The sequence below is a fragment of the Athene cunicularia genome (assembly GCF_003259725.1).
Source record: "Athene cunicularia isolate RWA chromosome 2 unlocalized genomic scaffold, athCun1 chr2_part2, whole genome shotgun sequence".
In the NCBI taxonomy this organism is placed as follows: domain Eukaryota; kingdom Metazoa; phylum Chordata; class Aves; order Strigiformes; family Strigidae; genus Athene; species Athene cunicularia.
In genome coordinates, this window is record NW_020799096.1 from 10,491,933 (window position 1) to 10,504,547 (window position 12,615).

A 12,615-nucleotide genomic window follows, 5' to 3' on the forward strand; every position below is an offset into this window, starting at 1 on the left:
TCAGCATATGTTTTTCTTCTCTTAGTTTTCTAAACCAAACTAAATCATTTCCACTCCGTAGTGTTTATAACACTTAAACATGCTGTTCATAGCATTTGACTGTTCCCATGCTGCCATTCACAACTCCTGTAATCATAGAATCCTAAAATCATAAAATGGTTTGGGTTGGAAGTGACCTGAAAGATCATCCAGTTCCAACCCCCTGCCATGGCTAGGGACACCTTCCACTAGCCCAGGTTGCCCAAAGCCCCGTCCAACCTGGCCTGAACCCTGCCAGGGAGGGGGCAGCCACAGCTGCTCTGGGCAACCTGTGCCAGGGCCTCACCACCCTCACAGGGAAGAATTTATCCCTTATAATGATACACAGTAATGGCTGTGTATGCATTTAGCTTTTGTAATCTTTTGCATCCATTGATCTCTCCAGCCCTAAAGACATTTTTTCTTCACTGAACATCTTCTACTTTGTAATAAGCTTATAATTGATTATCATTTTTTAGATAAAATCACTCCAGATTATGAAGAGATTCTTTGCACTGTGGTGCTTCAGTGCACACATCTGAGTTATGACTGGGGGGTGGGGTGGGGTTTGCTGCTGTATCAGATCACAAATGCCTGTCTAATTTACTCTCTGCTGCCATGTCTTTCAACGTTGTTATAAGCCCGCTTTTCAAATACTCAAAATTATTTCCCCCCTACTTAATGCATGTTGTTAACCTGGACAAGTGTCATCCTTGTTCACATTTCAGATCTTCGTGTGTCCCTTTGTATCATGTCTGTATACAGCCTTGGGCCTGCGGCATCTCTTATCTTAGTATCTTCTAGCAGATTTTCTGGCTGCACTGTTTTCTCTTAATCTTCATTTTCCAAGTTGTCCTGTAATCAGTTGGGAGGCTTTCACTGACTGCAAGAACTTTGGAACTGTTGTTATATTAAAAACAAGCAAACAAAACTCATCCATATTGTACCTCACCACACATTGCATATCTTCAGATTTTCAGTATACACTGAGGCAGTCATGATCATCTTTGTTTGGATTCCTCCCTCCCATCTTCAGTTCTGTGTGCAAGCTGGATATCATTAATTGTGGAGAAGTTTGTGCAATGCATAGCTGAAATATAGTTGTTGCTGTATGAAAACCCAGATGTGGTCCATCTGCTGCAGTGGTGAGAATAAATCTGGAAGTGCAGGAACTTTAAGGCAGAAGTCTGTAGCTGGGAGAGGCATAGCTGAAGCCACAGTAAGAGATGTGTGGACACTAGCAATCACACTTCTAAATGTATGCAGAACCAAATGACACCAGTATTGCTAGGTAGATGCCCATCCCGCTGCAACCTAATATCTCCTGTGGGTTTTTAGCCCCACAAGCTGTTATTGCTGAACCCCAGCTCAGGTCTTTGCTTTTCTCATTCTGTCTTCCTTTTCAGCAGAAGATATGTGGTTATTGGAGAGAAGTAGATGAGTGATGGGTTGTGCTGGAGCACAGATCCCAAACACCTCAAGGATAGCATTGAAGAATAGGGCCCATTGCCATCAGCTCTGCTTTTAGCCAGAGGCTCCACTGTTGCAGGGAAGGAGAGTGAAGTCCCCCAAGTGGCAGAGCTCAGACTCTCAGTGTGGTTAGCTCAAGTGCAAGGAAGGCAGGACAGTGAGGAAGGACTGGATCCACAGTTAATCCAGAGCCTTCAGAAAATCCCCAGGCATATCAGCCCCAAAATTTAATAAGGTCTCTGTAATTGGAAGTCTTGTTTGCTTTTTTTTTTATTGGTCTTGCTGTCATGAAAGTTCAGAGTGATATCTCCCAGCAGTCATTTGGAGGCTGCTGAAGTGGTAAATGATAATATCATAGATGGCTCTGAAAGTAAACTAGATGTTCAAAGGTAAATGTGTTTTGCCGGAAGTTGTAACTCTCTGATTTTGGGAGTGGATGAAAGGTGTCCTTTGGGTTTTATTTTTTTCTGCTTCAGATTAGGTGGTTCAGGCTTTAAACCTACTATACCTGCCTTTCTGTGTGCCTGGAGCAATTTTATTTAGGACGGAGTCTTCTGCCCTCAATGACCCAAGAGTTGTTGCAACTTTTGTCAACTCTATCCCTGTTTTATAAGTTTATGCTCTTTTATCTCCCTACTTTCCTCTTGCTACATCTTCTTCTCACTGCTATTCTCCACTCATTGTTCAGATTTTATCCCTCACAATTTACTTTTCTTTAACTGGGTAGGTGGTTAATTTTTGTGGATTAAAATGGAACCATTCATGTACTTGAAACAAAGCACATGCACAGCTCTTAGATCAAGGACTGAGCTTTCAGCACTAATGAGGGATTAGGCCTTTGTTTTCCAGAACTCTTCTCCGGAAAAAAGCTATAGAAGGAGGAATGCTAACTGTTAACTGAAGTATATTCATTGTCTGCAGCAGAAATTGGCAAACGAATTAACAGTGAAGTCTAGATCCGTGTTAGAGCTGGATCTGTAGCTGCTAAAGTCAGTGGAAATGTTCCTATTGATTTCCATAATGATAGCCATTATTTGTGATTTTCTTTTTTTTACTATGGTATCTTTGTAAATAAAAAAATCGTTATCTACATCTTCTGCATTCTTTTCTCGTTAATAGCTCCTCTCCTGCAGAATGATGACCACTTGCATTGTACAACTCTTTGGAAGCATGGTTTTCAAGGGCTAGGTCTTGCAATGCTAAGGGATTGCAAAAGGAAACACTGGCATAGCTGGGTAACAACTCATTACGAGCTGCCGTCATGATTGTAGAGGCTATTGTCATTTTGTGTTCTTCTTCAAGTGCTAAATTGGGTGGTAAGAGAAGAGACATCAGAAATAGGAAGCTTATCGATGACTTACACTTGTATTATCTTGCAAAATAATTCTATTTTATTGATATTTTGTGCTTTACAATGTCTCTTTCCTGCAGCTTTCCACACAAATCACAAAACAGATCAACCAGAGCTTGATCTTTTTGTAGAGAAAATTATTTTTAAAAGCGTTTTGTTAACTATCTTCCTATATCATTATAGTACAGACATACACATTGACCAAAAGCACTTCTAAATTTCAAGCTAAAGAAAATTTGTTCAGCTAAAGATTGTAAATCCTTTTGTAATTTCAGGAGTACAGCATTTCTTATTCATAAGGGGTCAAGACATGAAGTGTAGCTTCTATTTTTATGCCATAACTGCATTAAGTTTATAGAAAGCAAGAGTTGTAATGTGTAGTGCTAAATCAAATTAGTGATGGATAAGAGACTGTACCAAGTTCAGACACCTCTGACATTGTGTTCTCATGTTCATTATTTGCTTCTTTGAAGGGTAGCCCAGGTTATTCTAAATTTTGTAGTTGTTATTCTTGGAGAACGTGGAAAGGCAGGGTGATCATATATATCAGCAAAATACTGTTTGAGAAAGGGGAGTAGGTTTTTCATTTCTGCCTCTTAAGTAAAACCAAACTGACCAAAAGGGTCACTCAGCTATTTTTAATTTGAAGTCCATCAGTCCTTCTGAGGAAGATGTATTGACTATCTGTTTGTTTCTCTGTGGGAATTTCAGACAAGCTCTCAAATACTGAGGTCCTGTCTGTTTAGTGTATGCTGCCGACAGCACTTGAAGTCCCTATTATGTTTTTTTACAGATCTTTTTCAGAGGTGGCCTTTATCAACATTTTCCCTAATTCCTCTGAGGAACAGTGTGCTTTTTGTCAATTGGTTACTGTCTTTCATCTGACAGATAGCTTTCTTTGGCCATGGCTCTTTATCTCTCTCTATATATAGTGCTTGTGAAGTATATTGGGATCGCTCAGCATGGAAGTGAGAGCGCAGAATATTTTTAGCAGTAAAAGGCTGTGCTTGGGGGTATCTGGTTCCGTGAGGACAAGCAGTCCATCAGAATTACTGCTGGTTCCCAAAGCACTTACTGATGTTTGCCTCTATCATGCCTTGGTCCCTCTGGCTGCTGCTCAGGGCCCGGCTGCCTGGCGCCTGCTCCTGCATCACCTTCTCCGTTTCCTCTAGGGACCATGTGAGACGCGGGAGCTCTGAGTGCTTCTGCTCTTGTCCCAGCACAGCGTTGCAGCTCTGCAGCTGCCTTCCCTCTCACCAGCAAGAGGCAGTCAGCACCTCTGGGTGCCCCAGAGCAGAGGGGGCAGACAGCAATGTCTGCTGGCTCCCCAGCTTAGATGCGTCGCCATCCCTGTCTCCACCTTCAGGACCAGCTGATGATGGTCAAAGGGCAGCACATCCCGAATATTCCCTCATTTGACACCTTGCTTAATAAGTTAGCTCTTTACCATCCAGGGAAATGAAACCACAGATCTGAGAGCGATCACAAAGTGTTTGCTTTTTGGCGTTGTGGGAGACAAAGCCAGGCTATGCAGTGGATTGCCAGCTAAGCAGAGAGCTAGTTTAAAGGTTAATCTCATTTCAAAAATAGAGGGAGGGAGATGCATTACAATGCTTCATTGGAAAACTGTCAAAAGCCATTAGCTGCTGGCTGAAGTGTATGAAAGGGAGCAGCACTAGCTCTGCTCTTCATTTTGTGTGGAGGTGAAACGAAGCATTTCACCATTTACCTTTGGGAATTAAGATGTAACATGTTTTTAAGGTCAGTTCCTTTGTTATAGGGATTCTCTATAAAAATATGAAATAAAGCTTGTTTTACTTTGCACATACCCTTTAACATACTATATCGCCTATTCACTTACACACAGCATGAATGTCGATAAATATGTGTCCACACATATGCACATATATGTAGTGCACTAAACAGCTGTGTATTTCACATGCACAATTTTCTCTGTCAGTGTGCTACATACATAATATCCATTTTCAGGGAATAACATGCCTGGAATAATATCACCTGCCAACTAAAACAGATAGATGCGGTGCACTCATACATTCAAACCTCCTGACCGGTTTCAACTACTGCTATTTTTAACTTGCTAGGGGATGTTTCTTTCTTATCTTTCACCTTCCAAAAATACATACCTTCAAAAATTGAAAGAGAAAGATTTCCCTTTTGGACCTGTATGTGTTTTTCTAGAGTTAAAATTTGTCTGGCTTAAAAGTCCTAACTAACGTAAATTTACACTGTCCTTCCCACACACCCCTGCCCCTCACCTCTGTGACAGGAGGCAGCGTGCAGATACTACCTGGTGGGAGCAGCTTGTTCCAGCTTTCCCATGGTCTGCTGTCAGCTGTAGCCGTAGACCAGCTTGCTTATCCCTGCCTTTCAGGAGTCTTATACCTTGGATGTGCAGATGGAGAGTGGTCCTTTTCCTCAGCCTGGTTTTCCAGGCTTCCTGCACGTTTCTATCAAAAAAAGAGGACAAGGCTTTCTGCAGTCATCCCTGCTGGCTCAGCTCACAATAGGGATGTGATTTGGTTTGGCTATGGGCATGTGTCGACATCTCTGTCAAATTAGAGAGGTGGTGTGACGCAGAGTTCACGCCGCCTTTGTGCCAGCTGCGAAAAGCAGACAACAGCCGATGCAGTGGAAGTGCCAGCTGGCCCGCACAGATACTACGTATGAACACAGCATTTTAAATCTGATTCTGGGATCTCTTGTGCCACTAAACTCTGTCCTGCGATTTCTTAAGTAAGGCCATCCAGTCTAGCTCAGCTAAGCCTTCTTTAGCAAGAATGGTATTTTATAGACAATGTATCTTGAGGAACAGCAATTACCCATATATCTTAATAACATAGTGAGGTGTTGGAGCATGTCCAGCAGCTTACAGAAACTAAATATGACAAATAAATGTCATGAGTGATGAAGCCAGAGAGCAGCATGCCTGAGCTCAGGGATGCCCTCTGTGCTCCGTCAGGATGAGGGGGCAGGCAGGGTTCCCACGCTCCAGCTCAGTGCGGTTTCAGTATATGCCCACCTTTGAGTATAAAGTGTTTTCCCTGCCAAAACAAAAGGTACAGTTCATAGGTTTAAATCTCCTCGTCTGTATATAAGTGTTCCTACTTCCACAGAATGATGTAGGTGATTCTGAGTAATCTGTATCCTGGATGTTCCTTTACTGAAGGCGGTCATTAGCAAGCCAAAGCTCTGAGAGCAGCGGTGTATACTTATCTGTCTTTTTTTAATACATAGTTTGGCATTTAAAAGAGGACACAACCAGCTATAAAGTACAGAGGAAAAGCAGAAATCATACCAGAGGATTTTACTGTTGAAAGGTTATCGCAGAGATGCACTATGTGAATGTGCTGAAAGATTTCTAGTTCAATACAGAGCGTGAAACACAGCTAGTGAAAAAATTACTCACAATTAGCCAGCCAGCAAAGGGAAAACACACTGTAGATAGCATTGCCATTTATAATTATCTGTTGCAATCATTAATGACCTCTTTAAAAGAATTTCTGTTGTAAATCCCTCAAGAGAGTAGCACCAAAGAGTTCAGTGTTGGCAGCCCACTTACCTGCCTTCTTTGAAAGCACAACTCTGTAAAACCAGGACAACATTGGCATCGGCTTGCTGCTTTATTCCTTCAGTGTAGTAGGAAAGAGTCGTTTCCTTCAATTTAGAAGTCTACTGTGTTTAATAGTAGATTGTAGATATATAGATATAGAATAGATATAGATATAGATATAGATATAGATATAGATATAGATATAGATATAGATATAGATATAGATATGATAATTTGTTAGTCTGAGTTTCTTGGCTCTGTCCTTTGGGCTGCCTCTTGTGCTCTGCAGTTGGCCACACCATCAGTCTTACCTCAGGCACACTGTCCCTTGTTGTGTGGCATCGTCTTTGTTTCCTCACTGACCTACGTGATGATGAAGCAACTGCTTCACAGTGTTGACAACGGATAGATTTTAATCTAATTTAGTGACAATCAGAACCATAAGTACTGGCCTGGTATGGTGGCAATATGTGCACTTTTGTTTGCTTGAAATCTCAGTGTAAGCTAGCAAGTCATCAGGTGTGGCTCTGAGGCTGCAGTACAGTTTCACTGGCTGGTTTTTAAGCTGTTAGATAAAAGAAGGTCAAGAACCAGGCCCTTGCCTGGAGGCCAGGGTATGTTTGCTCATGTCGACATCACGTAGAGCTTGCAGATTGGTCTGGAAAAGAGTTTGCTGAAGCAGGCTAAGATGAAACTTCGAAGCAGACTAAAAATTTATTCATGTGGACAACCCAAAGGCCATTCCTCAGGCTCACTACCTGCCTGCCTTCTATTTAAACGCAGTCCTGTGTGTGCAAGGCAGTTGCTTCCTCGGCCTTGGTTTTCAGCAACTTTTTAGAGATTATTCATTTTTATAGATTACTCTTTGACTTCTCTGAAGGTCAGTGTAGTAGTCTGACAGCTGCTAGGTGTCTCGAAACACTGTGAGGGCACGAGTGTTTTGTTGTCAGTCATTTGGTTTTGGAGACCGAGAGCTGTGAAGGCACGCAGTGAGTGGGACTCTTCAGGAATAAATATCCTTCACTGTATGCTGCAAGAAATAACCACATCTGTTGTGGTACGAATGAGTGTAGTACAGATGCCTACATGTAACTATTTTCTGTGGGGTTTTTTTAAGGGAAGAGTTGGTGCAAAGGGGGAATTATTTTTTACTACCATTCTCTCTTACAGCTAGATAATGATCTTTAATTACGTAGGGGTTCATTTAAGCTAGATGTTTTCATTTTTGAGAATTTTATAGGGAGGTAATTTTTTAAATTACATTTCAGAAAACTCTGTGATTTTTAAGAAGGGCTGCACTTTTAAAAAATATAAATGAGTACAAAAGCTAATTTCACAACATGTGGTGCCAAGCTGTCTAGCAGCTCTAGTATGTTCTGTCAAGCCAAAGGCATATTTTTAGCTTCACTCTCTGCTACGTATGTTGTTGTAACAGGTGTTTGATGAGACTGTTTTCTTTGTTTATAGATGAGGTCTTGTCCGAAAACTTTTTGGACTACAAGAACCGTGGCGTCAATGGCTCTCACCGTGGTCAGATTATCTGGAAGATTGATGCCAGCTCTTACTTTGTGGAACGTAAGTGTTTTTCCAATCCTGCTACAGTATAATTCAGTCACTGCGGAAAGATAATTGAACTACTTACGTTGTTCTTACGATGGTTTTATGTCCTTCAGGAAAGGCCATAAATGTTACCAAAATCTTTGAATGTATTGAGAGGAACTGAAACACTTTATGGAGTAGAAAACCACAGTTTCTGCAAGCAAATAATCATAAATATATTTTTAAATGCAGTTATGAATAAGTGGTTTAATCCATTTGCTGTTATTTGGACTATATCATTAGCAATGAGCTACACTAACTTTAATATGGTATTAAGGAAGAGAGGAACTGAGGGGTATAATCTCACTCACACTGACTTTTAATTGGAAAACTTCATGGTGCTTCTGGCTTTCACCAGATTCAGGTGGATTCAGAGGTAAAAAGAGTCGAGTTTTGATCATCATCTAGGCTGATAAAAGTATAACAATATGTAGTTGCAGCAAGGTATGGTGATTTAAAATTAATTATTCCTCATTGTATTCATATATTACCCAGGGTGTCTGATGCAATGCAGTACAACTCTTTTCCACCCCCTTAGCAATCAAAATACAGAAATGCTGAATTTGCTTCTGCAAAGTACTGTGTGCCTTGCACAGCAAGTTAACATTTCCAGCCTTGGCTGTCCCACATCCCTGACCACCATTTGTGTCCAAAGTGAGCCTGACCACTTGAGTCTTTCCTCTTTTCAAAGAGTTACTGTGTGATAGTGTGAATGGAGTTCATGGTTGTCTTTGGAGAATAAAAATCGAGTACTCAAAAGACTGGACTGAGATCAAGAGCAAAACATCTGTGGTGAAAGAGCTACGTGTATCCGTAAGGAGGAGTTAAGTGTGAAGAAGCCTCGTATGAAACAGTTTCAGTTTTTCAATTGTACTGAATGTTTCACTGATCTACCTTAGCCTGCTGGGCAAAATTCAGAAGCTTTGTAAAAGCATATATAAATTGCATGGCAGTCAGTTATATCTGTTTAAGACTGTCTGAATTTGAAAGCAATCAAGGCAATCTCTGATATAACCTGAATTCTAAAGGATTTGGAAAGGATATGAGTTATACTTATCATAGAATCATTCAGGTTGGAAAAGACCCTTGGGATCATCGAGTCCAACCATCAGCCCTACCTTCAAGTTCTCCTCTACACCGTATCCCCCAACATCTCATCTAAACGACCTTTAAACACATCCAGGGATGGTGACTCCAGCCCCTCCCTGGGCAGCCTATTCCACTGTCTGACCACTCTTTCTGGGAAAAATTTTTCACTTTTTTCACTTGATTAGATTCATCTATGACTTTGATTTTAAGTATCTGGTATCAGCAAGGATGCTACATGCAGACATTTTACAGATACTCAGTCCTAGGAAAAGGTTGTCTCTTTGCAATATGAAGCATTACTGATGGTCTGTAATTCCTAGTGTTAAGTTAAATTGAGAATGTTGTTCTAAAGAATTAAGGGAGCTGCTGAAATGCCTACAAGACATACAAGATGCTTGTACCCTGTGTTTTGAAAAATACATTTATGGGAAATTATTTAATATATAACAACACTGGGTTTAGTTATCCTGGTTTTGGAGCAGAAATACATTACAGAATCTAACCTTTAAAGCACACCCTAATTTGCAGCTTCTTCTTTGAACTGAAGTTACTAATCCATGAGACTGGTCATGCCTTCTTTTAGCTGTTAAAGTGTGAGGAGGAGATATAAAATTCCAGAACTGGGGTTTGAACAGGCCTTGGCTTATTAAGGAAGAATGGAAGGGGGACAGGGCTGCCCATAGCTTTCCTGTCTAATCCACAGCAGAAAAGAAAGAAGCAATGTGAGAAATGCTTAGGGGGAAGCATTTTCAGGTGGGCCGCATTTCATTACTGCACAGTGAATTATGTCAGTTTAATAAGTTGTCCCCATTAGCTGAGACATAGTAGCTGTTGTTAATTGATTGCATGTACATTCTTCACTTGCCCTACTGTAAGGAAATGCAACTTAGCATAACCAACCTTCACTGATGCTTAAAACGGAGTCGTACTCCACCATAGTTGGGCAGCCCACGCTTGATGAGTTGCTTCCTCTTGGTAATTTGTAATGCTGCCATCATTAGGTTGTGAATCTCAGGCCTGAGATTATGTACCAGTGCACTCATCAAGGACAAATCATTGCCTGTCCAGAATTAAAACAGGAGAAAATGAAGTAAGCAGTAGTAAGTAACAGCACATGCGGATACTCTTAGAGCCACTTGACTACTGAAGTGGGAAGTTAAAGCAGTGAAAAATGTTGATGTATGTGAATTTTATAAATCTAGAGGCATATTTGAGGGTTCCTGCTCCTTGTTGAGACTCATATATGAAAGTACAGAGCTTTGCAGTTTGTTAAATGTTATGTTAAAAACTGCAGCGTATGAAAGCCTCATATATTTTATACAAAGAGGATGGTGTAAACCACCTTCCTTCAGACTTAGTTTTTGGATGATGATCATATCTTCCTTTTAAGTTGCATAGCACACAGTATGGTAACCTTTGCGGGAATCAGAAAGATCTTGGTCTTCAAAATCAAACTCACTTATCTGTTTTCTTTTTCTTGCCACTCACTACAGAACTGAGAGAACCTGGAGGACAGGGCAAGGGTATGTTCAGTGGTAACGTGCTATAAGAATTGCCACGCTGGTCCAAAGTTAACCTGATCCAGTGTCCTGTCTCCAAAAATGGCCAGTAGTGTAGACTTGTGGAGGGTCTAAAGGTAAGTGAGTGTTAGTGAGTCTTCTAGCTGGAGTGTTCTTAGCTTCTGTTAATCTGTAGCTCAGGCACTTCCTGAGATGGGTATTCTTTTTATTTAGTGGTTGTCAAGGCATAGGGTAGGTAGTTAAGATGTGGTAATTTATTTTCAAGATATTCATATTGGGGTTTTATGCATTATGTTATACTTCCCTTAGCTTGCTATTGATTGGAGTCTTGTTGATTATAACATTAATACGCTATAAAACAGAGTAGCTCACTTACAAAGGCAGCCCTTAATTTCTGCTTTTTCTTTTTCTGTGACTATCTGTACCTTGATACCTGTTCACCACGTGAGTCAATATTGGCAATTTATCAACCAGACAGTGCTTCAGAAAACATGGTATTCGCTGCAGTGTTTGGCCCACTATAGCTGGCAGGAGCCACAATAAAGGGGAAATCACGATATGGACAAATAAGGAATAAGCTTTATGCAGAGAATTTGAAGTTCCCAAGAATTTAAGGCACCCCAGGCAGACTGGTTGGTTCCTATTCTTGAAACATTCAAAGGTTTAACATTTTTGGTGGTGCTATTGTGTGCGGTAAAATAAGCTTTTTTGTCGGGGGACCATGGGGATCATCCTGTCCAACCTCAGAATTCGAAGTTTTTCTTTTGCCAACAGTTAGACTTTAGGACTCCCCACAGGGTGTTTTTGTACCACATTTATGGAAATTACCCTTATGTTGTGACCAGCCAACTACTTGACATAAAGAGCTTAAAAAAGACGTTTTTGAACTCTTTTTTTTATTAAAGAAAGAGCTGCATGAGAGAACTTGAAAAATCAAAGGTGTTAAAGATTGTCTGATTTGCAACAGTGAAATTCACATGAATATGAAAAAAAGAAGCATTAGGAATGAGATCAAGTAAATAGACAGTTATTTTTCTTCTGTATTTTGAATCTGGAGGCATATATAATGTGTTTGGGAGTATTTTATTCAAAAGGCTTAATGTTCCCCAATTAGTTATCCTTTGTTTCCTGCATTTTTGAAAATTAACAAACAAATTAAATATGACACTTTTAACTATGTAACCTTTAGCCATTATACATAAAACCACTATTTAGGTACTTAACAGAGTACTAACATCTAATCACTGTAGAGAGTAATTTGTGTGCAATGGTCTGGGACCTAGAATAGCAGTGAGTAAAGGCAAAAGTGTCTGGAAGTTATTTTCTTCGTGGTGGAAGAATATCACAACAGAAATCTTCTATCAGACGTAGTTGTAGTGATAATTACTGGCAAAAAAACATAAACCTGGAAGACCGCACTAGACTGAAATTGTGCACGTGCTGCTGCTGTGGGCAGAAGAAACTACCAGTATTGAGAGATTAGTAGGAGTGCATCAGGATTAGAAAACACAAAAGAGAGCGTGACAAGAAATTGAAAACATTTTGGGGGTTAACTGCATTTCTTGTACTTTTATAAAACGGAACTTCAGCAATTTCAGGTGCTTCTCTGTTGTTTAAGGTATACTTTCACAGTATTCTCAGTGGATTACCCCATCTGAATCATTAAGGGTTACTTTTTCAGGTATATTTAAAATCTCACTAGGTTAAGAAGATGGTTTTTGTATGGTAGATCGATGACAACGCAAAACAGTTTTCTGTTTCTGGAACATGCTTCTATGTTTTGGGGGTATCTGGGCAAAATACATGTTGCTTTTAAATTTGCTGATAGCCTAGTTTAAGGCTGTCTAGAGAGCCCTATCACGTTTCAAAAAGGGTAATTTCTTAACACGTACCCAAATTCATTTTCAGATACCACATTTAAAGTTTGTGGTTTAGTGATCTTTTTCACCTTGAAAAGGACTAATTTTCCCAGAGAACCGTATGCCTTCCCACTTTGC

General features: G+C 40.3%; 1 protein-coding gene across 6 annotated transcripts in view; it reads left to right on the forward strand.

The window, feature by feature from the left end:
* HECW1 (HECT, C2 and WW domain containing E3 ubiquitin protein ligase 1) overlaps positions 1-12,615 on the forward strand; it is a 260,401-nt gene that overhangs the window by 91,915 nt on the left and 155,871 nt on the right. For all 6 annotated transcript variants that reach the window (XM_026843836.1, XM_026843834.1, XM_026843837.1 and 3 more), the window contains exon 3: positions 7,878-7,985. In XM_026843836.1, coding sequence (XP_026699637.1) covers positions 7,878-7,985 — 108 coding nt within the window. The remainder of the gene's footprint in view (positions 1-7,877; positions 7,986-12,615) is intronic.